Raw genomic sequence first — 23,064 nt, 5'->3', positions numbered from 1 at the left:
GATATATGAAGCGATATATGATTCCAGGAAGTGAGGCACTTGTACCCTGAGTTGAAGTGATAGCAGAAAACAGTGGCTACGTATAAGCAGCAGAAATGAAGGATGAGATTTGTCTATTATAGCATTCAACCTGAAAGTATCTGCATTTACAGAAAGTTAGGTCACTAATATATTATAATGATATAGCATTAAGTCATCCAAGACTAGGTCAGTTGTTTCAAGCAATGTAAATGTGAATATATCACAGGTAATTTAAAAAAGAAGTCATAACCTCGGTCACACATCAAAATCACTGTTCAGAGAGAGCATTATTAGCATCTTGTGAGCAGACATTAGAGCCCTCTGCACCAACTAAACTGGTTCCTTTTCAAGTTTCTTTAAAATATCAGAGGGACCTTATGCTTCTGGAGTGCTTCTTACAGGATGTTAACCTCAGAACAGTTAGTCCTGTTAGCACACCTTTGATACCACTGAGCATATCATGTTTCACTGCTTTTGGTTCCAACTCCTATTTTAGCCTTACCAAACATCATTCTGGAATGTATTAGCAGGAGTGTTGTAAGCACAAGAAGTAATTCTTTTGCTTACTCCATGCTGATTAGGCCTCAACTGGAGTACTGTGTCCAGTTCTGGATGCCCCATTTCAGGAAAGATGTGGACAAACTGGAGAAAGTCCAGAGAAGAGCAACAAAAATTATTAAAGGTCTAGAAAACATGATCTCTGAGGGAAGATTGAAAAAATTGTGTTTGTTTAGTCTGGAGAAGAGAAGACTGAAGGGGGACATGAAAGGTTGTTACAAGGAGGAGAAAGAAAAATCAGAGTATAGGACAAGTAGCAATGGGCTTAAATTGCAGCAAGGGTAGTTTAGGCTGGACATTAGGAAAAACTTCCTGTCAAGGTAGCTAAGCACCGGAATAAATTGCATAGGGAGGTTGTAGATTCTCCAGCACTGAAGATTTTTAAGAACAGGTTAGACAAATACCTGTCAGGGATGGTCTAGATAATATTTACTCCTGCCTTGAGTGCCGGGTGGACTGGCCTGGAAGACCTCTCTAGGTCCCTTCTAGTCCTACAATTCTATGATTCTATGCCCTACAAGCATACAAGGGGATTTATGGATAGGGTAACAGCCAAGGACTTTCAAATGCCTTTTGGCTTCCAACAGTCTTCCAGCGGCCCTGCGGAATACTGGGTAAAAGTTATCTTTGCTACAGGGAGCCAACACACATAGGTAATCCATCATCCTGGCTAACATTCAAGTACAATAGATACAGAATACATAAAAACCACAGAAGACTTGATAAAAATTCCCTCAAATCTTCATGATTTCACAGATTCTATAGGATAAACATAATGTATGTAGCTGTATGGCCACGTATTTTGCAAGCCGAGTATTTTGAGGGTGCAGCCACCTGGTGGTCTACTATACACAGGAAATCTGTTCTCTTAGACCTCATTTACAGTTGGAAGTGTAATTTGTGCCTGATCTGCTCTCATTGAAATCAATGACAAAACTCCCGCTGATGCTGACCAGAGTAGGATCACCCCATTATAACCTTCTGTTTCTGATCTTCAGAGTCACATGTATATCAAATACTAATATCCACTTTCCACACAAATTGGAAACCTTGCATTTAACTAGGGAAGTGTCACTGAAGAAAATGGCTTCTAAAAAAAATAAAAAAAAAAAAGAGAGAGAGAGAGAGAGAGAGACTACCTCTAAGCCAAGGGCTAGCGGTTCAAAGAGTGGTCTAAAGAAATAAGCTTGTCTACTTAAAATCAGAAATCTCAGGAAATCCCTACTTTCAGCTAGATGCAAAAATGCCACAGAAGAAATTTACAGAACTTGGCACTTAAAATACTACAGATAAAATAGTCGATCTGGTTAAAATTTTTTTGAAAATTTTAAATTTCATTCTCTGACCAACTCTATAAAGTAGAACAGTTAGATACAGAAAGATCTGGAGGACCTATCAGTCTGAACTGCAGTAGTATCAGCCAGCTGCTAAATCCCTACTCTGCTTGGTAGACCCACACATGGATTAAATTCCCTTATAAATAATGTGTTAATCTCCTCAAGTTTCAAAGGTTCATGTAACTTCCTAAGCCAACTGCTTTGAAATATTTTCAGGTTTTTCAGCCCTCAATATGCAACTCCAGGCATGGGAATCTGTAGAGACAATTTCACATAGAAAAAAAAGTGGGGAAGGCGGATTTTATTTTTTAAGATTCTGTTGTGACAATCAACATTACCTGCATAGACACTGTAATTTCCTGGAGCGCAGCATCAGCTTCATCTTGCTTAATTTTGAGTAATATGCTTTGTTCTCCAGCTTTTCTGTTCAGTTCATCTACTAGGGCTTTGGCTTCATTCAGCTTAGACACTCCTGCCTACAAATACATATATATTTAAATGTGGTTAGCAACAATTAGTAGACAAAGATATCTTCACCGGAGAGAAAGTTTGGTACAGACAACCTTGGAAGGACTAAAAAGTGACCTATTTTGACAATGTTTCCATTCAGGAGTGCTGGGAACAATTTTTATATTGGGGGTGCTGATTATGGAAACTATGTATCTGGTGTTTGTTCAGCACCCCAGCACCCCTAGTTCTAGCACCAGTGGTTCCATTTTAAACTTAATTTAAATTTCTTTATGTTAAGGAGCACATATTCCTGTGCGCTGCGAGCTGTGGTGGTTGGTGAGTGTGGGCCGGTTACGTCTCACCTCTGCTGCCCACCCATCAGCCTTTCACGTGCTCCCCCATCACTATCCTCTCCCGGATTTGCCTCTTTGCCCCACCTCAACCCTGCTGCTCCTCAATATCCCCCACAGCAGGGCACATCCTGCTCCCAGCACTGTGCGGAAATGCTCAGCTCACCAACAGCCTGGCCAACAGGCTCCTTCCTTCCCCCACTGCCTCTGGCTGGGACGGCACCCCGGGAAAGCCCAAGACCCTCTGGCCCAGGGCCCTGGCCAGGAGAATCCGAGCCCTGCATGTGCCAAAGCCCCGCACAGCGCTGGCACAGGGAAGCCTCGCCACCCTTCAGATAAGCTCTGGAGTGGCAGGGTGGGAAAAGCGATTTCCAGCCTGTTCATGCCCCAAACCTGCAGGCTCCACAGCAGCCCCCAAGGCAGGGGCTCAGCACCTCTTCACCTGCCCCCACAGGGTCCTGACCCCAGGGAGCATGGGGCTGCTCCATCCCCTAGACACCCTCTTCTGCCGAGTCACCTCTCTGGTCAGGTTCACTGAAGCCCCTGCAACCAGGTTCCCTGGGCCTTGGTGCACAGTGCATCCTTAGGATTTAACCCCTTCCTGCCTGTGCTGTAGCCAGGGGACAGGAGGCGGCTTGGTTATGTCAGTGGCCAGCAGCAGCCTGGAGGTGTTAACTGCCTTTTGACACTGTGGGCAGGAAGGGACAAGCTGCTTCCAGCCACACAGGAGTGGTGGGGGTGGCAGAAGAGATAAGCTCTGCAAAAACACAGATCACAAATATGGAAATATTTTGCCAACTCATAAGTAGAAAATGTTATTAATTACATACCTGCAAATGGCTTTGCCTTTTGAGCAACTCTGCTCTTTTGCTGCTATTGATGGCACTATACACACGCAGGAAAGTCATGTATCTGCTTGGAGTTGCTCCATATGCTTTACATGACTCATGGATCACCAAAAAAGACTTCAAAAAATCAGAATCACCTATACAGCAAAATACATTATTTACGAAACAGCTTTATCATTCCTACTGCACCCAGAATAATTTAGGATGAGCAATGTGACACACTTTTAAAATCATGAATTGAGGACATACACAGTATCTAAAAAGGCAGAGTTTTGCAGGGTTCCATGAGAGAAACGAAATAGCATTCCACTCTAAAGATTTGCCCTTCAGAAGGTAACACTCTGTTCTTGTTTTAAAGCCATAAAAGTTTTATACTGAATTGAAAAAGCATGTGAGCATTGCCAGAATTAGTTCCACATCACTGAGGGCTTGATCCTAAGAGATGCTGAGTACCTTCATTTCCCACTGATGTCAACAGAACTTGAAGGTGCTCAGAAGCTTGCAGAACCTAGGCTTGAGTGCTTTTGGTGTCACTGGTGCTGCATACAATATATATTTTTTCTGGTCATTACAGCTTCTACAGCTTGCTAAATGGAATTTTTGTAAATGAACTCAAGAAGACATGAAATAAGCTATGCAACACTACAAACAAGAAAAAAACACTAAGATATGTATATGTGAAGGAATGTCTGGAAGCAGCATCAAGGTAAACATATAAAAGTATCTAGAATTATGAGTCGTTGGGGACCTTAACCCTATAATCAGAGTATCACTTCAAAGGTTTGAGTATTTTTATATTAAAAAGTGAGGCAACATACGAAATCTAGCAGGAAGCATTTAACATTTGGTTTTCTCCTTATCACTAGGATTTCTGCATATAATCTTATTTAAAATTATGTTTTTATATAGTAATTTGAGAAAAAATCATTTTTCAAACCAGGATGAGTGTTGATTTTGTGATTTAGACTACTCTTGCTACATTTTTTTTTAATGAATAAATGTCCAGTTTTAGCACATAATCTGATCTAATCACTTAATAATTTCCTGTTCTCAAAACACATTGTATTATTTTTAACTATTACAGACAGTTCTAATTAATCCTTCTATTTCTTATATTGTTACCCTGTTCCTCCTTTTTCTCTTCCTCTCAACTCTCTAGTCTCTCTCTCTCAACTCTTTACCACCAGACACTTTCCTCTCACTCCTCTATCTCATCCACTGTATGACTTCAATTCTTATTTGTACAGCGGTGGCTTACAAATTTACATCTTCACTCAGTTCATTCCATTCTGGCAAAGCTAACACCAATCATCTTTCTGATGTACAATCGTGGCTGTTCTACTAGCTCAACAAGCTTCTCATACTTCCCAAATCCTGTCCTCTTCCTGCCTTCTGCAAAGCTGTCTACAAAACCACCATCCTTCCCATTATCCAGGCTCACTCCCTTCTATTTTCACAAACCTGGTTGTCATTACCATTCCTTTATCTACACGATATTTAAAATCTGATCCTTTCTCACTAAATGCCAACATGACAGCTGAAGTGCATACGTCCTTCTCTCTGAACTCTCCATTTCCCATCTTAGTCCCATTCCAGTATATGTGGTCATGAAGCAGCTTAACTGACTTTCTATTTTCTGCTTCCACCATCTCACACTTCTTGAATTCCTCCACTATTTTCCCCTTTGTCCACCTACTCAAGTTTAAGATCTTCATCCTCACCTTCAAGGTTCTAAGAAACACCCACCCTACCCTACCTATGTCTCTCTTTATCTCAACTCCTTGCACCACTTGTGATGTTAGAGTCACCATCCTCTGTGTTTCTTTCGCCAGCACCACTCCCACACTGTATATTTGATGCCAATCCTGAAATTCATTGTGCAGGCGTGCTCTGCTCTGCCCTTGTGGAGCCTCACTGAAATGAATGGAGCCCTTCTTACGAACAGGAGTCTGTCTGTTCCTAGATCTACTTGCAGAATCCAGACCATTATTTGTGCCTTGTACAACACTGAGCAAATTAATTAACACAAATAAATAAATAAATAAATAAATAAATAAATAAATAGACAAACGAACAATAATAAAATAATCATGTTAAAAACACAACTTTAATCAAATTCACCAAAATATTACCAGAATATTTTTTCTTAGGTTCTTTATGTGCTCTACCAGTCTTTTCTTGTTCATCCAAATCAGCAAATAACATTTCAGGTATCTAAAATAAAAAGCATTTTTTGTCAAAAAGTGAATACACCGAACTTTCAAGTAAAGATAAAAGCAAACAAACTATTAATAAAATGGCAACATCAGTTATAAATGTAAAAAGGATTTGAAAACAGCAGCTTTGTTCAAGAGCCCTTTACTGAATAATAAATAATTAATAATAATGATAACAATAATAATTAATAATACATTAATATCAGTTATTAGTACTGATTCCCTGTTCTCTCAAGCAGAACAATCTTTCACCAACTCTAAGGAAACAGCAGATAATACCTTTACAATTATATAAATACCAAGGAAGTATCAAGGTACACAGCCTTATTATAAAATTCATCATGAATTCAGAAGACCTAATAAAATGCCTTGTTTAAGGAGGCACCAAGGGAATGAGCTTCCCTCATGCAGTGCAAACTTTCTTAACCTTGATTTACAGTAAGATTTTCAAGTCTTACTACACGGTCACTGTTGATCTTATGAATTTCACAATGGTAGACAATAAACACTATATGGAAATATGACTACAGGACCAAATCCTGGGTCCTTATTCAATCCACACAGAAGCAAATCCTACTGAGGTCACAAAAATATCCTAAAAAACATTTTTCAAACCTAGACAACTACAATTTTATCAAAAAACTTTGTTTCATCGAAGCCGAAACATTTTGCAGAGACATATGGATTGTGACAATGTTTTTGTCTGGAAAGTTTTTGAGGTCCAGGACCCTGATAATTTCTGATCCAGAAAGGTATGAAAAAAAGAGAGAGACCTGAACCAAAAATTTGAGGTTTCTTTAATCTGAAAACAGCTGTTTGACACAATTCTGTTTCACAAAAACATTCAAAAACTTTTGGTTTTGTTTCAATGAGGAACAAAAACACATTTTGAAACCTCAGAAGTCACAAAACAGAACTGTCATCCTCTGGCAGCTCTACATACAGTCCTATATATCTTTCTCAGAATGATGCCACTAACATTCTGACATAGGGATAGCTTGCTGCTACAAGGTACTCAGTTCCCTGGCCTCAGTCCAGCAAAGCACTTAAGCATGTGCATAATCCCACTAAAATCAAAACTTAAATTCTGTGTTTGATCAAAGGAAGAGTGATCAGCCAATAGTGAGATATTAACATGTTACTGTTGGTGAATTATCAAATCACAATAATATTTAATGTTTCTAAAGCACTTTCTATTTTTAAAGCACTGTACAAACATTAACTAAGAAAGCAAAATATGTCAGAAGTTCCTTAAACACTTTAACTAAAACCAACTTTGCGTCTCTTTTTTAGAGCTGAATAATTTGGAATTGAGTCATTTAACATGAACAGATGGCATTTTCCGCATGCAGCACTTCTGAATTACTGATAATCTCAACAAAGAAATCTTATTCAAACATGATGCAAGGGAAGTACGTTGGACTGAAAAAATGTGATTGCTAGCTTTCCTTAGTTTTATAAAAAACTGAATATTTGGCTAAGAGAAGATTACATCAGCATGACAGTTTGGTCTGATAAAGAAGCAAAAAATAACCTAATGGAACAGGAGAGAAAGCGGTACAATGACATTTACAAAATAAATAAATTAATGCTCACTTTTAAATTTTGCTTTGTTTGTCTTCTATACTTACCTTTTTCATACTGCTTTCAGACCAGCTTTCCATCCATAACACCTGACATTTTTTATGCAGTGCTGGATTACTCTCACAATTTATTGTGAAATTTAAATTGGTAGAATCCATAATCAAGACAATGTGCAGGTTCTGCTGAATCCCTAAAGGAAATACAACATATTAAAATATTAGGCCAATTGAATTCTAACTACCCAATGACAAATTTATTGTAGATCCAATACTGTATAATTTTTGACTGTCCTTCATACATTGTATCACAGACCTATTTCCAGAAAGAGACAATAACAATAAAAATAATTAAGGGATACCATTATCTTAAAATGCAGCCAATTCTAAAACAAGTCAGAAGTAATGTTAGTGCCCTGGAGTCGGCCTGCTTCATTACAACTACTCACTCATGTGTCGAAAGTTCTTCATGTGCATAAGTGTTTGTAAGATTGGAGTTAACTGACTGTAAAAGGGAAACACTGGAATGTGCTATCAAATGCACAAAATAAACAAACTGAAAAGAGCGACAAACATCTTCTTTCCTATAATCATTTTCAGTTATAGGATTCTTAGATGCTATTTGAAACCATGAGTATGAACGCAATTTCAGACAGAATGTGATTTTTATGTTGTGTTCCTTTAATTAAACAAAAGTATTGATTGTTCCTTACTGTTTTTTAAATAACTGCATGATTCAAAATGTACTCGAAAAGTAACACCCCTTTGCATATTTTATTATTTACTCATTTTGATAAACTTTCATAACTAATCAATTACAAATTATGTAGTCCAATTCACTTACTATATGTAAAATAGTTGAAGACTGGTCCTGTAAATCCATCTTGGGAAGCTTGATCCTTCAGAGGAGACAGTAACGGTTCTAATTCTTCTATAGTGTACAGTCCAGGAACCTCACCTATGTCAGGAACAGTTTCAATCAGTTTTAAAATGTGTAAAATGAATTAATCAAAATAAAATTGATAAAATACCTCTGAACATTTTGTTTGGTGAATTTGGATGATACAGAATCTATCTACATGTCAGCATACTTATATGACCTTCCTTTTCAAAACAACAAAACCAGTACTGTTCACAATCTCATTTTGGATGAAGCACACAGTATTGCTTGCATCACTGAGATATGATTCAGTGCTTCTTCCAATCGTACCCACAGAAAATAGAAAGAAGAGGCAGAATACAAATCCTGTTCCTCTCCAACTCAGATACAGAAGACGCTCCACTTCAGAAACAAAAATATTTGAGTGCATACATATGATCTGTGAGCCAAAGGACAAGAGAAACTTAGGTTTCAGAGTAGCAGCCGTGTTAGTCTGTATCCGCAAAAAGAAAAGGAGTACTTGTGGCACCTTAGAGACTAACAAATTTATTTGAGCATAAGCTTTCGTGAGCTACAGCTCACTTCATCGGATGCATGAAGTGGAAAATACAGTGGGGAGATTTATATACACAGAGAACATGAAATAATGGGTGTTACCATACACACTGTAACAAGAGTGATCAGGTACGGTGAGCTATTACCAGCAAGAAAGCGGGGGTGGGGGGGCCTTTTGTAGTGATAATCAAGGTCGGCCATTTCCAGAGAAACTTAGGAATTCTAGTGGTATACAGGCCTCCAGATAGAAACCCTGTCAACTGCAGAAACTTAGAGCTACTGCCCTGCGTGGTACAAGACTTGGTTACTTACCTGATAATTCTCTTTTTGTTAGCAGCTTCTCTCCTTCATCACAAATGGGTAATAGCTCCACAAATGGATAGCATTAAGAGACAGTCTAAAGATGTTGCTGGAGGCCCCAGGAGTAGGCCCTGCCCTTCAACTCAGAACGAGAGTTCTTCTCAACATGATGAAACATCCCAGCATACAGATTATTAGCATTAAGATAAAAAATTTAAATTATATTGATCAACCTTAAGGCAATGATATGTTTAAATCTTCCTTTAGAGAAACATTTCAATTTGTTACAAATTGTTTTCTGATCATTTGCCACACTACCAGCATGGGTTGAATAAGGAGAGAAGCTACTAGCAGAAAGAAAATTATCAGGTGAAAAATTTCTCATTCTGTTGCACAGCTTCTCTCATTCATAATGAGTGAGTCTCAGAATTCAGGAAGGAAGAGGACGGGAGGAAAATGAAGAATTTTAATTATTATTACAGTTGATAATATGTAGAAATGGACGTTCCACCTATAAAAAGCAAAAGCTTTGTAATTTAAGGAATTATTTGGGAACCAACCAGTAGCACTTTTCCTACCAAAGGATGCATTTGCAGAGGAACTGGAATCTACTTGACAGATGTTCCTCAAATGAGTAGGGCCCTTCCAAATTCACAGTCCATTTTGGTCAATTTCACGGTTACAGGATTTTAAAAATCATAAATGTCATGATTTCAGCTATTTAAATCTGAAATTTCACAGTGTTGTAATTGTAGGGATCCTGACCCAAAAAAAGAATGGGGGGTCACAAGGTTATTGTAGGGGGAGTTGCAGTACTGCTACCCTTACTTCTGCGCTGTTGCGGGAGGAGGCACTGCATTCAGAGCTGGGCAGCTGGAGAGCAGCGGCTCCTGGCCGGGAGCCTAGCTCTGAAGGCAGAGCAGCCACCAGCAGCGCAGAAGTAAGGATTGCATGGTATGGTATTGCCACCCTTACTTCTGCACTGCTACTGCCGTGGCTCTGCCTTCCGAGCTGAGCACCCAGCCAACAGCTACCATCCTCCAGCTGCCTACCTCTGAAGGCAACAAAGTAAAGTTGGCAATACCACGACCCCCCCAAAAATAACCTTGCAATTCCCCTGCAGCACCCTTTTGGGTCAGGACTCTCAATTTGAGAAATGTTGGTCTCCCTGTGAAATCTGTATACTGTAGGGTAAAAGTACACAAGAGACCAGAGCAGATTTCACGGGGGGAAGACCAGATTTCAGTCCGTGACACGTTTTTCATGGCCGTGAATTTGGTAGGGCCCTACAAATGAGGCTCAGACTTTTTCTTTCTACAATGCCATTAAGTATGTTGTAGAGCAGAGGTTCTCAAACTGTGGTCCATGGACCACCAGTGGTCCGCGAGCTCCATTCAGGTAGTCTGCGGATAGCTCCCTCTAAGGTGCGTGCCTAGGCAGTTGCACACAAGAGAATGAAGGACCACCCACCTAATTAGTGGAGCCGCGCAGGCGTCGCTCCAGTAATTAGGTGCCTGGACCCTGGAGAAGACGCACATGTAAGGTGAGGTGGTGCCCTTGGGGGGAATAGGAGGTAGGTGAGAGGGGGCAGTGGGGTGAGAAGTGGGGGTGGGGGAAATTTGGGATGTGCAGGGCTGCAGCAGCCAGAGAAAGAGGCTGTGGCTGCTGGGGAGAGACAGCCCTCTTTCCCAGCCTCAGCTCTGTGGCTGCCGCGGTGGGGGAGAGAGGGCACATCCATTGCATTAGAAAAACGACTGATATTAAAATATGAGTTGTGTGCTTTTATTTGTAGAACAAAAAAAAGTTAATTATTATTACAGTTTATTTATATAGCGCTTTTATCTAAAGAGCTTTACAATAGTTAGCTAATGGTACAAACAACATTTGGAAAGATCATTAAGTGGTCCCGAGACCCCCAGCAATTTTCAAGTGGTCCATGAAAAAAAAAGTTTGAGAACCACTGCTGAAGAGGGAACTTTGATTACCTCCATTAATAGTTTCCCAGATGCTTAATATGGCAACTTCTGCAAGATTTTAACATCTTGCCTGCAGCAACTCTGAGGCCCTAAGGCCCTGGGCATTTTGGATGGAATTAGATGAATAGGGTACAACTGACCTGCATACCCTGAATGTTTGAACGGAAAAATTCTTACTAATAATTTCCTTTCTGCTAGCCGTATTCTGGGCTGCTCTCCTCTCTCTGCATCTCAAGGAGGTGGATCAGCATTTTGTACATTAGACCAAGAAAGACAGTCAAATAGTAACGTCTCCACTTAATATCTGACTCATGAGCCATTCGGGGCGGAAAGAATTGTGATAGACACTGCTAGCAGAAAGGAAATTATTGGTAAGAAATTTCTATTCTGCATCTCCCACAATTCTAGACATCTTGGAAGTAGCAAGCCGTGAACAGATGTAGGGAGGGATACGAAACAGAAGTTTGGTAGGAAGGAAGTACTAACCCCCTCTCCCCTGTTTGGTCAACTCATTCAAGTTTGTATTATTTCTGCCCACCGCCTGCTGCAACTTCCTGCCAAAGAAGGTCTCTGCAGAAGACAGGTCCATCTTGTCATGCTCAATGAAGGTGTTAGCTGAAGACCAAGTAGCTTGCTGCCATTACAGTCCGACCCAGCGCACCCCCTTGGATGCAGGCATAGTATTGCCGATGAACCCTTATTTGATTTTCCCTTGACCAGGATATCAACAAGTCCGAACAGCCAGTTAAGTGCTAAAGAGCACCTCCTTGTGGTGGGTCTCCTTTATTAATGGAGAAACCAAAATAGAAGATAAACAAAACTTTCACCCCAACATTCCAGCATGCCGACTAGGTCATTCTTAATTCATGTCCCCTTCTGAGTCCAGTGTTCACCTCTACTCAGGCTTTTCCTCCAAGGTTCTCTTAGTTCCAGTCTCTGCCCCTGATGTTATGCCTCTTGCCCCTACTGGAGTACTTCCTCCTCTGGAGTCTGATGTCCAGAGAGGTCTCTCCACTGCAACTCTTCTCCAGGGGCAGAGGGTAATCCTTTACAGGCTGGGCTTCTATCCAGTATCTCAGGGACTTCTGACTGAGACCAGGTCCTCTTGAATGCCTGCTGGCTGTAGCCCACTATCTAGGAGGCTGCTCTCTCCAGGAGCTCCTCTTACAGGCTCCCAGTCCTGGTAGGTACCCTAGAGACCTGATCTTCTGGATTCCCTGTTCAGGCTCTGGTTTCACTTGGGAGCTCCCCTCCACATGAGCCACCTGTCTCCCTTTGGACTTCCCTCTAAGGCCTTGTCTATACTACACAGTTTTGTCGACAAAAGTCACCTTTCACTGACGAAACAGTGGTGCTGTACGTACTGAAATGCTCCTCCTGCCGATGTAACTCCCCTGTTTGCCAACATAATAAAACCACCTTGATGAGCAGCATAGAGCTTTTTGCAACACAGTTAGAGCAGTGCAGCATCAGTGTAGACATGAGTTATGTTATGTTATGTTTGTGTTGCACTAAGTGGCCTCCAGGAGGCATCCCACAATGCCCATCCTGACCACTCTGGTCAGTACTTTGAATTCCACTGCCCTGAAAGTACTCAGGTATGCGCTCCTCCCCCATTTAAAGGCATTGGAATTTTTGAAATTCCTCTTCCTGTTTCCTTGGTGTGCACAGTTCACACAGCATCTTCCCAGCTGACCATGCTGGCTTTCTGCAGCAGATGCTCTCCCGCATGGAGCACACTGGAGCTGTTAGATATGCTGTGTTTATGGGGAGAAGAGGCTGTGCAGTCTCAGCTTCACTCCAGCCGTAGGATACCTATGGGCTGATTGCTAGTGGCGTGCAGGAGAAGGGGCACGAGAGGGACATACAGCAGTGTCATGCCAAGACCAAGGAGCTGAGGCAGGTGTATCAGAAGACAAGGGAGGCCAACCGTTGCTCTGGTGCAGCACCAAAGACATGCCATTTCTATAAGGAGCTGCATGCCATCCTCGGCAGCGACCCCACCTCCACTGCCAAGAGCCCCATGGATACTTCAGCCAGCGACTAGAGGCAGCAGCCAGTGGACCCAACCTCAGTGATGAAGTGGTGGACAAGGAAGTGGAGCTGAAGGACAATGTGGAGCAAATGGCAAGGTCGTCTGGTGGTGCGATGAGTTAGGACCTCTTTTCCAGTTCAGAGGTGCCTAGCCAGTCCCAGTACTCCAGTTCTGGTGCGCAGGATGCAGGAGAGGGAAACTTCGGTAAGTGCTCACTTTGCTTTGGTGAGAGGAGTTTGAGCTCTCATGTATTTTGTTATATGGTAGAGGAAGGATAAGGGACGGAAATTAACAACAGAGCCTGTCCATTTACACTGTGGGTCCACGGAGGAAAAGTTTGTTAATGTTGGTGGGGATGTTCCTGGAATCCTCTGTAGTGATGTCTAGGAAACTTTCCAGTAGGTATTCTGCAATCCTCTGCCGAAGGTTCCTTAGCAGAGGGCTCTTGTTTCTGCCCCCACTGTAGGACACTTTGCTGCGTCACCCGGCAATTATTTCTGCATGGACCAGCACACAGGCGAGCAGCATACAGAGCTGATCTAAAGCCACACGCGGGCAGAAGATGCCCCCTTGCATCCTAGGTTACCCTTAGAAGTGAGATATTGGGTTCAATTATCCTATCCTGTGGAAAAGGGTACCTATATTCAGAATAGTCTCCCTAGCCGCTTGTAGTAACCCCCTTCGTGAACCACATTTTGTCCATTCTTGCCTATTGCCCTTTGCCACCACCACCACCCCTGAACTCACCATATTTGGAACTCGCGCCAACCTGTGTGCTAGCCCAGGGACAGTGAGAAAGAGGTGTGTGTAACTTTTGTGATTCACGGCTGCGAGTGCACTTACAATACTGTTTCTGTTCTTTGTTTCTTTGGTCAGGAGGATATGTTTCGCGAAGTGCTACAGTCAACAGAGGCAGCATATAAAGAAACAAGAGCATTGAGGGAGACAATTACTGAAAAATTGAGACTGGATAGCCTGGAAAGGACTCAGGGGCAGGAGTCGATGATAATGCTCCTGCAGGGCCAGATAGAGATGATGAAGTCCCCCATTACCTTGCAATCTGAGCACATCCATGCATGACTCCCTGTAACAGGGTAGTTATCCGCTCCTGCCCTCTGGGGCTTAAAAGCCAGCCCTGGGAGAGAGCCAGGGCTGAGGGCAAGAAAAGTTAGGCTGATTGGGGAAATGGCCGTAGCTAGGCCATACCCCAATCAGGACGCAGCTGGGCCTATAAAGAGGCTGCTAGGCTGAAGCTTAGAGTCTCTCTCTGTGTTCAGAGGGGGAAGGGCCTGGCTGCAGGGACCTGAGTGAATACCTAGATTGGAGCAGGGCTGAGGGGGAAAGGCCTTGGGAGCAGGGGAGCTCTGGCCTGGAAATAGGGCCTATTAGGTACTGGAGTTGCTGGGGGCAGCCCATGGGTAGACAGAGGCAGCAGGTCCAAACCCCCTCACCTGTGGTGAATGGCTGATACACTGCAGTCTGCCCTGGGGAGCGGGGCTAAGTGATGACTGGCAGTAGCCAAGACTGAGGTGAGGTGGGGGTAGTGGGTGGGGGTTCCCTGGGGAGGGGAGACCCTCAGGGATTGTTGGGGTTTACTGCCAGGGAGCAGCACCCCAGTGGGAGGAGGCACCGGGTCCTGGGAGGGACTGGGGCCGGCGGTAAGGCGGATCACCAGATGGCAGAGGGCGCTCCAGAAGCTGACGAGCTAATTCCCAAGGACAACCAGCAGGAGGCGCCGCCAGGTGAGTCCGGCTCTATTACACTCCCCTGCAGCCACTACAGAACTCCAGTCCATGCCCTCCCCAAACTCCCCCACCGAAGCCCTCACACTGTCCCGTGCACTCCACACCTAGGGACTGGTTTCCCAACAAAAGCTGGAGTTACAGCTGTGAGAGCCCTGTGAAACTGTTCCTCATTGTCATGTCCCGTTTGACCAAAAAATTGTGTTTTGTCCTGTTATTAAAGCAACTTATGATTGTCAACATAAGTCAACTTAACTCTGTAGTGTAGACATGGCCTAACTGAGCTTGGGTAACCTTTATTAGGTCCAGGTACTTGTTGACTAATCAGCCAGCTGGGACAGTTAATTACACCTCTGTGAGGCATTCATAAGACAGTCACAGGCAGACTGACCCTAGCTCCCCATAAAGCGCAGCTGCCCAGAGACATGGCCACTTTGCAAATTTCCAAAGTGGATGCCCTTTCTCATTCCCCCCAGGAGGCTGCTAAGGATCTCATGGAGTGTGCCTTGATCCCTTCTCAGACAGGATGATGATGATATGTAGGCTTCCACAATACATAAGTCTAATCCATCTAGTGATACAGGACTTGGAAACTCTGAATCCCTGCAATTTCATTTGGAAGGACACAAACAGGGAGCCCGATCTTTTCGTGGATTCTGTATGCTTGAGATAGTTTTTCAACCTCTTCTGACCTCTAAGGTGTGCCACACCTTGTGAAGTATTTTGCCTCTTTGTATTCATAAAATTCGTGAACAGGTCGGTTGAAGGGAGACTGAACATCTGAATGATGAGATAGAAAACCTTCTGATTCAGGCACCACTCGGCGTTCTTGAACCTGTGCCTTCTGAGCCAGTCTGCTTTTTGGTTCAGCTCCCCTTTGATGTGGATCACTCTGAAAGAAAGGAGGAGCATTCCATCTGTCTCATTATTTACACTGCTTCCACAAGGAGCACCAGACTCTAGTTCCCCCTTTAGTTGTTTAAATATGTGACTATTGTTGTGTTATCTGATTGAACCCAGGATATGGTTCCCCCTTAGGTTGGACTGCAATCTTCACAGAGCTAACTTGATCGCTCTAAACTCTAGGATGTTTACACTGTGAGCCTTTTCCTCCTCACTCCAGAGGCCCTGGGTTGTTTGGGTCTCCAAGTAAGCTCCCCAGCCCTCCAGGCTGGCATTGGATGTGAGGACTAAAAGATCTGGAAGGCACATAGGCATGCCTTTCAAGATATTGTTGTGGGCTGATCAACATTGTAAAGAGTTGAACATCTGTATCAGAACTCCTACTTGATTGTTCATGTGTCCAGGGAGTGGTGCCACACCTTTAGTATGAAGGCTTGAAGACTTCTGATGTGTGATTGTGCCCATGGAGTGATCCCATGCAGGATAGCTGAAGTCCTAGCAGTTGGGAGGCATAGTGCTACAGTAGGCCTCCTGCAGCTCTGGAGAAGAAAATAAATTCCTGGATGGAACTAGAGAACTTTTCTTGGTAATGATGATGAAACCATGTGCCTAGAGGAGATTCAGTATTTGAGACATGGCCCTCTGTGCTGCTGACTGTGATGGAGTTCTAATCAAGATGTCATCCAGGAAGTGTATAGGTGAGTTCCCTGTGACCTGTGTCTGGCTATTATCAGCACCAATATTTTTGTAAAAAACCTGGAGGCTGAGGACAGGCCAAACAGGAGTACTGTTCAGTACTGATAATGTTTCCTGAGGTAGGAAAACCTCAGAAGTCTGCAGTGGCAAGGGTCTGTTGAGGATATGATGGTATGTGTCCATTACATTTACTGAAGTCAGGAAGGTCCCCCAGGACAGGGATGACATCGTAGAGGCCAGGGTCTCCATCTGAAACTTCATTTTCTTCATCCACTTTTTGAGGGTCACCTTCTGGATATGGGAAGGAAAAAGAGTGTTCATCCAGAAGTCACTATTGCCTTTGGCTCCACTTTAATGGAGGTCTCCCTACCACGTTTGTAGTTGACATCTTCATGGATGCTGTGATAAATGAAGTGGGGGTAGCTCCTGTTTATGGACACCCAGTCAGCCAATTAGCTATAAAATTCCTCTTCGTAGCTGTTCTCTACTTGCTTTACCTGTAAAGGGTTAACAAGCCCACAGGTAAAAGAAAAGGAAGTGGACACCGGACCAAAAGGGCCAATGGGAAAGTAGAACTTTTTTAAAATTGGGAAAAAAACTTTCCCTTTCTCTGTCCTTCTCCGGAGAAGGAGACACGGACCACCAATGCTATAAGCAGGAATGCTGTGTAAGGCTTGAACCAGTATGAAAATTCATCAGATCATACATAGAATTACTTATTGAAACCCCCCAAATATGTAAGTAAATTAGGAATGTTTAGCTAGACGCAATCAGGTTTACTTCTTTATTTCGGCTTGTGGATCTTCCCTGTGCTAACCCCAGATGCTTTTGTTTGCTTGTAACTTTTGAGCTGGACCCCAAGAAAGCTATTTTTGGTACTTAATTTTTGGAATTGCTCTTTTAAAATCTAGCAAAAGCCTAAGTTACAGATGTATTTTCTTCCTTTCTGTTTCTTATAAAATTTACCTTTTTTAAGAACTGGATTGGATTTTTGGTGTCCTAGGAGGTTTGTGAATGTTGTTTGATTAGCTGGTAGCAACAGCTAATTTCCTTTGTTTTCTTTCTCAGCTCTTCCCCAGAGGTGGGTGAAAGGGTGGGTGAAAGGGCTTAAGGGTACCCCACAAGGAGGAATTCCCAAGTGCTCCTTTCTGGGTTCAAAGGGGTTTTTTTTTTTGCATTTGGGTGGTGGCAGCATTTACCAAGCCAAGGTCAGAGAAAGCTGTAACCTTGCGAGTTCAATACAAGCCTGGAGTGGCAAGTATTAATTTTAAAATCCTTGAGGGCCTCCACCTTTTGCACTCGAAGTGCCAGAGTGGGGATTCAGCCTTGACAGATACAATGAGGCTACTGGCTTCCAGCTCAGTAGCTGAAATGTGGATACTCACTCTAAGCAGGTCCTATGCAGAGCTAAGTTTACGAGCTCCCTCCTTTTTGGAGAAAAGCTAGATAAGATGGTGGCTGACAATGTGGAAGAATCCAAACAGTCTTCTCCCTTCCCCACTAAGGGCCGTGAGGAGAGAATACAGACAAGCCATCACACAGAGGCACTCCTTTCACTCCTTATCCCCACAGAGGCACCATTGAAGGGACAACAGATTCCCTAATGGAAAGCATTGGAATCAAGGTTGAGGGAGAAAGTCCATAGGAACCTTAGCTCCCGGCCCCATTCCACTTTATGACAGAGATCACATAGGCCTCCTCTCAGAGCTGATGGTAAGGGGCAGGATTTACCATTTTCTGGAAGCTTACCCACACAGGATAGCTGGCAGTGATTTACATGGTGAAGGCGGTGTGTGAGTAGACCACGAGTGGTTGCTCTCATAGTGAAGCAGGGTAAAAGGCACCCCAGAATGGAAAATTGCAAGGACACAGCTGTCCATCAGTCCAGACTGTACCCTAGATAATGTCACATTGTCTGACTCCCAGCCCTGGGACGTAATGGAGTTAGGAACAGAAGGCTGGGTATAGGCTGGGCACAACTTGCCATCTGCCAAGCATGTGAAGGCTGCCTCACCTATAGAGCACCACTTAGATTTAACCTGGTATTTTATTGGCTGCTCTACCATGCCTGTAAGGAGCAAAGGAGCCAGCAGGGAGATGCTGCAGAGGAGGCTCTGGGAGGATTAAGCCCCTGAGGGGTTAACTGATCGAGGGAAGAGGAGGAATGCTGAGGAGGCAGAACACTGCTCTCCACTGCCCAAAAAACTGGGCAGAAAAGTTAAAATAGAAGGAGGAAGTGTAGGAGCAAAAGAAACCACCACTGTCTGCTACTGCAGAGGCAGAGAATCTGGCAGCAACCAGGAATAGAGGGGGCACGGCTAGACCACAGTGCCAAAAAGCTGATCTGCCTCTGTGAGCTGCAGAGAGGAGAGAAGCCCAACATCTACAATTGTGGGAAACACTGGGCTGCAGAAATACCTCTTTAGAGCTCTAGGAATGGCAATTTATGCCACACCTTCCCATTGGAGTGATAAAGACTGGAACAAAATAATGGGGGAACTATTTCCCAAGAATTGTGGAAAGAAGAACTTACCTTGGGCAGAAAGGATTTTGGATCTCTAAACAAGTTTCTTACCTGCATTACAACCGTTGTTCTTCAAGATGTCTTGCACAAATCTATTCCACTTAGGTGTAAATGTGACCAGTGCACTCAAGCCAGAGAGTGCTGTGTAGAAGCACCTGCCAGGATGGAGCATGCATCCTGCACCTCGTTTCACCTCCAGGTGAGGAGATACACTGCAGAGCCATCCCAGCCCCTCTTCAATTCCTTCACATCCGAATCATGTTGGAATAGACTCCAAAGCAGAGGAGAGGGAGGGAGAGTCATGGAATAGATGTGCAATGCATCTCCAAGTAACCATCCTTTTGTCTTTGAATACTCAGATATATCTGTTCCAGTTAGGTGTCTCGCAAGGGCCAAGATGTACATTATGGCGGTGGGGCCAGGAGTCTGATTGAAAACAGAGTGAAGGACTGTTCTCCCAAAGTTCGAGTCAGCTCTGGAGGCTGTGGTAACTGCATAATGCTTGGCAAAAATATGCACTAATGACCAGGTCATATTTGCAGATGTATTCTTTAGGCACACCTCTCAAAAAGGCAAAGAAGTTGCTTGAGCTCTGGTGGAATGAGCTAACACTTCTGAAGGAGGTAACATGTTCACTATCCCTTAACTTATACACAAGGTTACGCAGTGAGACTGTCTCTGAACTGAAACCACCTATCCTTTCATCCTGTCTCCATAGGATACAAATAAATGTGGAGATGATCTAAAGGATTTGGTCTTATCTATATATAAAGAAAGGCCATAGTGGAGCCTTTCCTCATCCTTATGTGTATGCGGCTTAGGAAAATAGGTATCCAAATGGATAGTCTGTTTAATGTGGAAGCTGGACACCACTTTAGGAATAAATTCTAAATGTGGACTCATGGAGACTCCATCTTTAAAGAATACTGTGTTTGTGGACCTACCATTAGATCCTGCAGCTTACCTACTCTATTTGCAGAAGTACTAGCCTCCAAGAAAGGAACCTTTGCTGACTGCTGGGTCACATAGCAGGTTGCTGGAGGCTCAAATGGAGGTCCCAATAAAGCTGACAATACAAGATTCAAGTCTCAAAGAGAAACCTGCCATTTGATGCGGGGACAGATTCTATTTATCCCTTTAAAGAACCCAACCACTTTAGGATTAAAGAACACCAATCATCCTTGGATGAACTGAGATAGCAGCAAAATGTAATTTTAGCAAGCTAATAAAAAGCTCCAAATCCTTAAAATGAAGTACTTGATCTAAGATGTCCTGTATCTTTGTATGCTGTGGGGAAGAAGTTATGATCCTGTGCCCTAAACAAAAAAACACTTCCATTTATACAGGTAAGTATTTATTTTTAGTAGATGGTTTCCGGCTGTTTAACAGAATATTTTGAGCAGCTAAAGAACAGCCCTTTTCTGTATTGTCCAGCCAGTCAACAGCCAAGCTATCAGGTGAAGGCTGTTGAGAATTGGGTGAAGGACTTTAACCATAGTGAAGAACCAGTAGGTCTCTGCAGGAAGCTGAGCAGTTATAGATAGCTAAACAGACAGACCGTGCAAGTCAGAGAACCAGTGTTGCGTCAGCCAAGCCACAGCTATCTGAATCCTCTTTGCCCAATCTTGCTTCAGTTTGAGGATGACCTTGGGAATGAGTGGTTTTGGAAGAAAATCATAAGTCAGAAGTGAACCCGATGGAAAGAGGACTGCATCTGTGAGGCAACCTGGACTGTGACCTGCTCTGGAACAGAACTGGTGACATTTTCTGTTCTGTCATGTTCTAAACAAGTCTATGGTAGAAATACCGCATATGCTGAAAATGAGTCTGACTATGCTCTCCTTCAACGACCACCTATAATCTTCCTGAAAGGTTCTGCTAAGATGGTTTTCTAGGACATTCTATGATCCTTGAAGATGAGAAGCTGTTAGAGTGATTTTGATCTAGATACAAAAAATCCATAGGTTGATAACCTTGCAACACAACACCATGGATCTAGAAACCCGCCTCCCTGTTTACATAAAACACTGCCATCATGTTGTCCGTGAGTACTTGGATGGTCTGACCTTTGATATGAGAAAGGAAGGCTGGACAAACCTTGTGTATAGCTCGGAGCTCAATTGTATTGATAGGGAGCAATGACTCTTTCTTTAATAATGGAGCCTATGTCTGTAGCTCCTACAGATGGGTTCCCCACCCGGAGCTGGAAGCGTCTGTAGTCAAAGTCATGGATGGAAGAGGAGTGGAGCAGGGCACACCCCTGCAAACATTTGTCAGAGTCCTACTCCAGTTCAGTGAGGAAACAACCCTGGCAGATACATGAATTAGCATGTCCAGGGGATATCTGGTTGAACAATACACAGGCTTCAGCCATCCTTGTATGCATCTGAGGCAAAGCCTGGCATATCAAATCACATAAGTGCAGGATACCATGCATCTTAACAAGCCTGAAGCAAGACCTCACTTTTGTGTTGGAGTTAGATTGTAGACTGTAGCAAAGATCTAAGATAGCCTGAACTCTGTCCTGGGACTGATAATCAGTTGCAGTTCAAGAATCAAGTATTGCCCTAATGAACTTGATTCTTTGAACAGGTATGAAAATCGACTTGTCTCTGTTTATTGAATGGAAATCTCCTAAATCTCAGGGTAATGCTGTAACAAGTGAGCCCATTAGCCTACTCTTATTATTTTTTTAAATCTTCTCTTTTTGCCTTTCTGAAAATGTTAAATTCCAAGGACAAACCTGTCATCTCCCTGTAAGGCTCCTCTGTCTTTTCCTTCTCACTGCCTGATTGCTTAAGGAATTTGAGGTGTGTAGGACTAGTTGTTTTTTTTAAAGAAACATCCCTGACTTAAAGTGTGATCTACTGGGAGGGCAAGTGGCAACTTTTAATTATTCCTAATGAGGTAGGCTCTAAATCTAAATAGAACCTATATAGAAATTGATGCGCCCTTCTACGCATTTGCTGCTTCATTCAGAGAGGGCACAAGAGCTTATTAAAAATAATCATCATAATAAAGAAGCAGATCTTCTGATTTCAAACACTGAGTGGAACAAATAAAAGACGATAAAGAGTTGGAAATATGCTCCTGGAATGAGAGTAATAAAGAGACTCCACATGATAGTGGAGACACCTGATGCTGCTGTGATGATGATGATAACAGCTAGAATGGTGCTGGCAGAGCTGGGGGATTTTAGGATCTTCTATTAGAACCTCTTCTGAAGACCAAGGAGGTCAGTGGAAAGGCTCCCAGTGATGGCCCTTGGCTTTGGATCAGACCCTTGAGGAGAAGGACAAATTGGGAAACGAAGACTGATTCCCCTTCCTTGAGGAATACACTATCTGGGGAGAAAAATTGTTTGTTGCTAGGGTAACGAAGTGGGACCCTGAAAGGGAAAAGATTCTCCTCATTACTATTAGGTCTTATAACAAGCATGAAGAGTCTTGCAAGCTCAGGATAACAATTACATCCCCCTTATATGGTGTTCATAGTAAAAATGAAGGTGTGGGTATCAAATCTGGCTCAAGTCCTTGCTGTGCTATAGACTCCCTGTGTGACTATGTCACGTAGTCCGTCTGTGCCTCTCTCTGGACAACGGGGATAATAATCCTTCTTCTATATATCTTGTCTTCATAGAGTGTGAACTCATTGGGTCAGAGGACTGTCTTTTACAATGTATGTGTGCAGTGAATGGCATAGCTAGGCCCTGATCTCAGCTGTGGCCTCTAGGAGCTAGTGTAATACAAATAATGATAAGAAGAAGATAATACATTAGAAATACTCAATATACAAAAGGTATTTACAGGTTTAACGTGAAACAGGGTTAGGGCAGGAACCCTATTGGAATGTCCATCCTGTGAAAAACTCTGCAGTGTAAGAATTTGTTTTTGACCTGAATTGGGACAGAAAGAGAAAATATCTAATTTTTTCATGGAATAGAAGATTCAGAAAAAAAACTGATTTGAAACAGTTTGACATTCCTGACATTGATGCTAGGCAGGTGCTTAAAACATACTTTTATCACACTTTGAAAATTCTGCTGGCCACCAGTAAAACATGGAGATGTCCAGTTTTAAAGTCTTGAGGCTTG

General features: G+C 43.0%; 1 protein-coding gene across 1 annotated transcript in view; it reads right to left on the bottom strand.

Moving 5' to 3' along the window:
• The window catches only part of DYNC2H1 (dynein cytoplasmic 2 heavy chain 1), a 389,779-nt gene that overhangs the window by 276,802 nt on the left and 89,913 nt on the right, over positions 1–23,064 (bottom strand). The window contains exons 51-55 of the mRNA XM_074957219.1: positions 8,205–8,318; positions 7,412–7,554; positions 5,697–5,778; positions 3,547–3,701; positions 2,255–2,392 (exon numbers count right to left, since the gene is read on the bottom strand). Of these exons, the coding sequence (XP_074813320.1) occupies positions 2,255–2,392; positions 3,547–3,701; positions 5,697–5,778; positions 7,412–7,554; positions 8,205–8,318 (632 nt within the window). The remainder of the gene's footprint in view (positions 1–2,254; positions 2,393–3,546; positions 3,702–5,696; positions 5,779–7,411; positions 7,555–8,204; positions 8,319–23,064) is intronic.

The sequence above is a fragment of the Natator depressus genome, chromosome 1 (genome assembly GCF_965152275.1).
Source record: "Natator depressus isolate rNatDep1 chromosome 1, rNatDep2.hap1, whole genome shotgun sequence".
Lineage (NCBI taxonomy): Eukaryota > Metazoa > Chordata > Testudines > Cheloniidae > Natator > Natator depressus.
The sequence above is the reverse complement of the archived record's forward strand: the minus strand, read 5'-3'. Positions and strand labels throughout refer to the sequence as shown.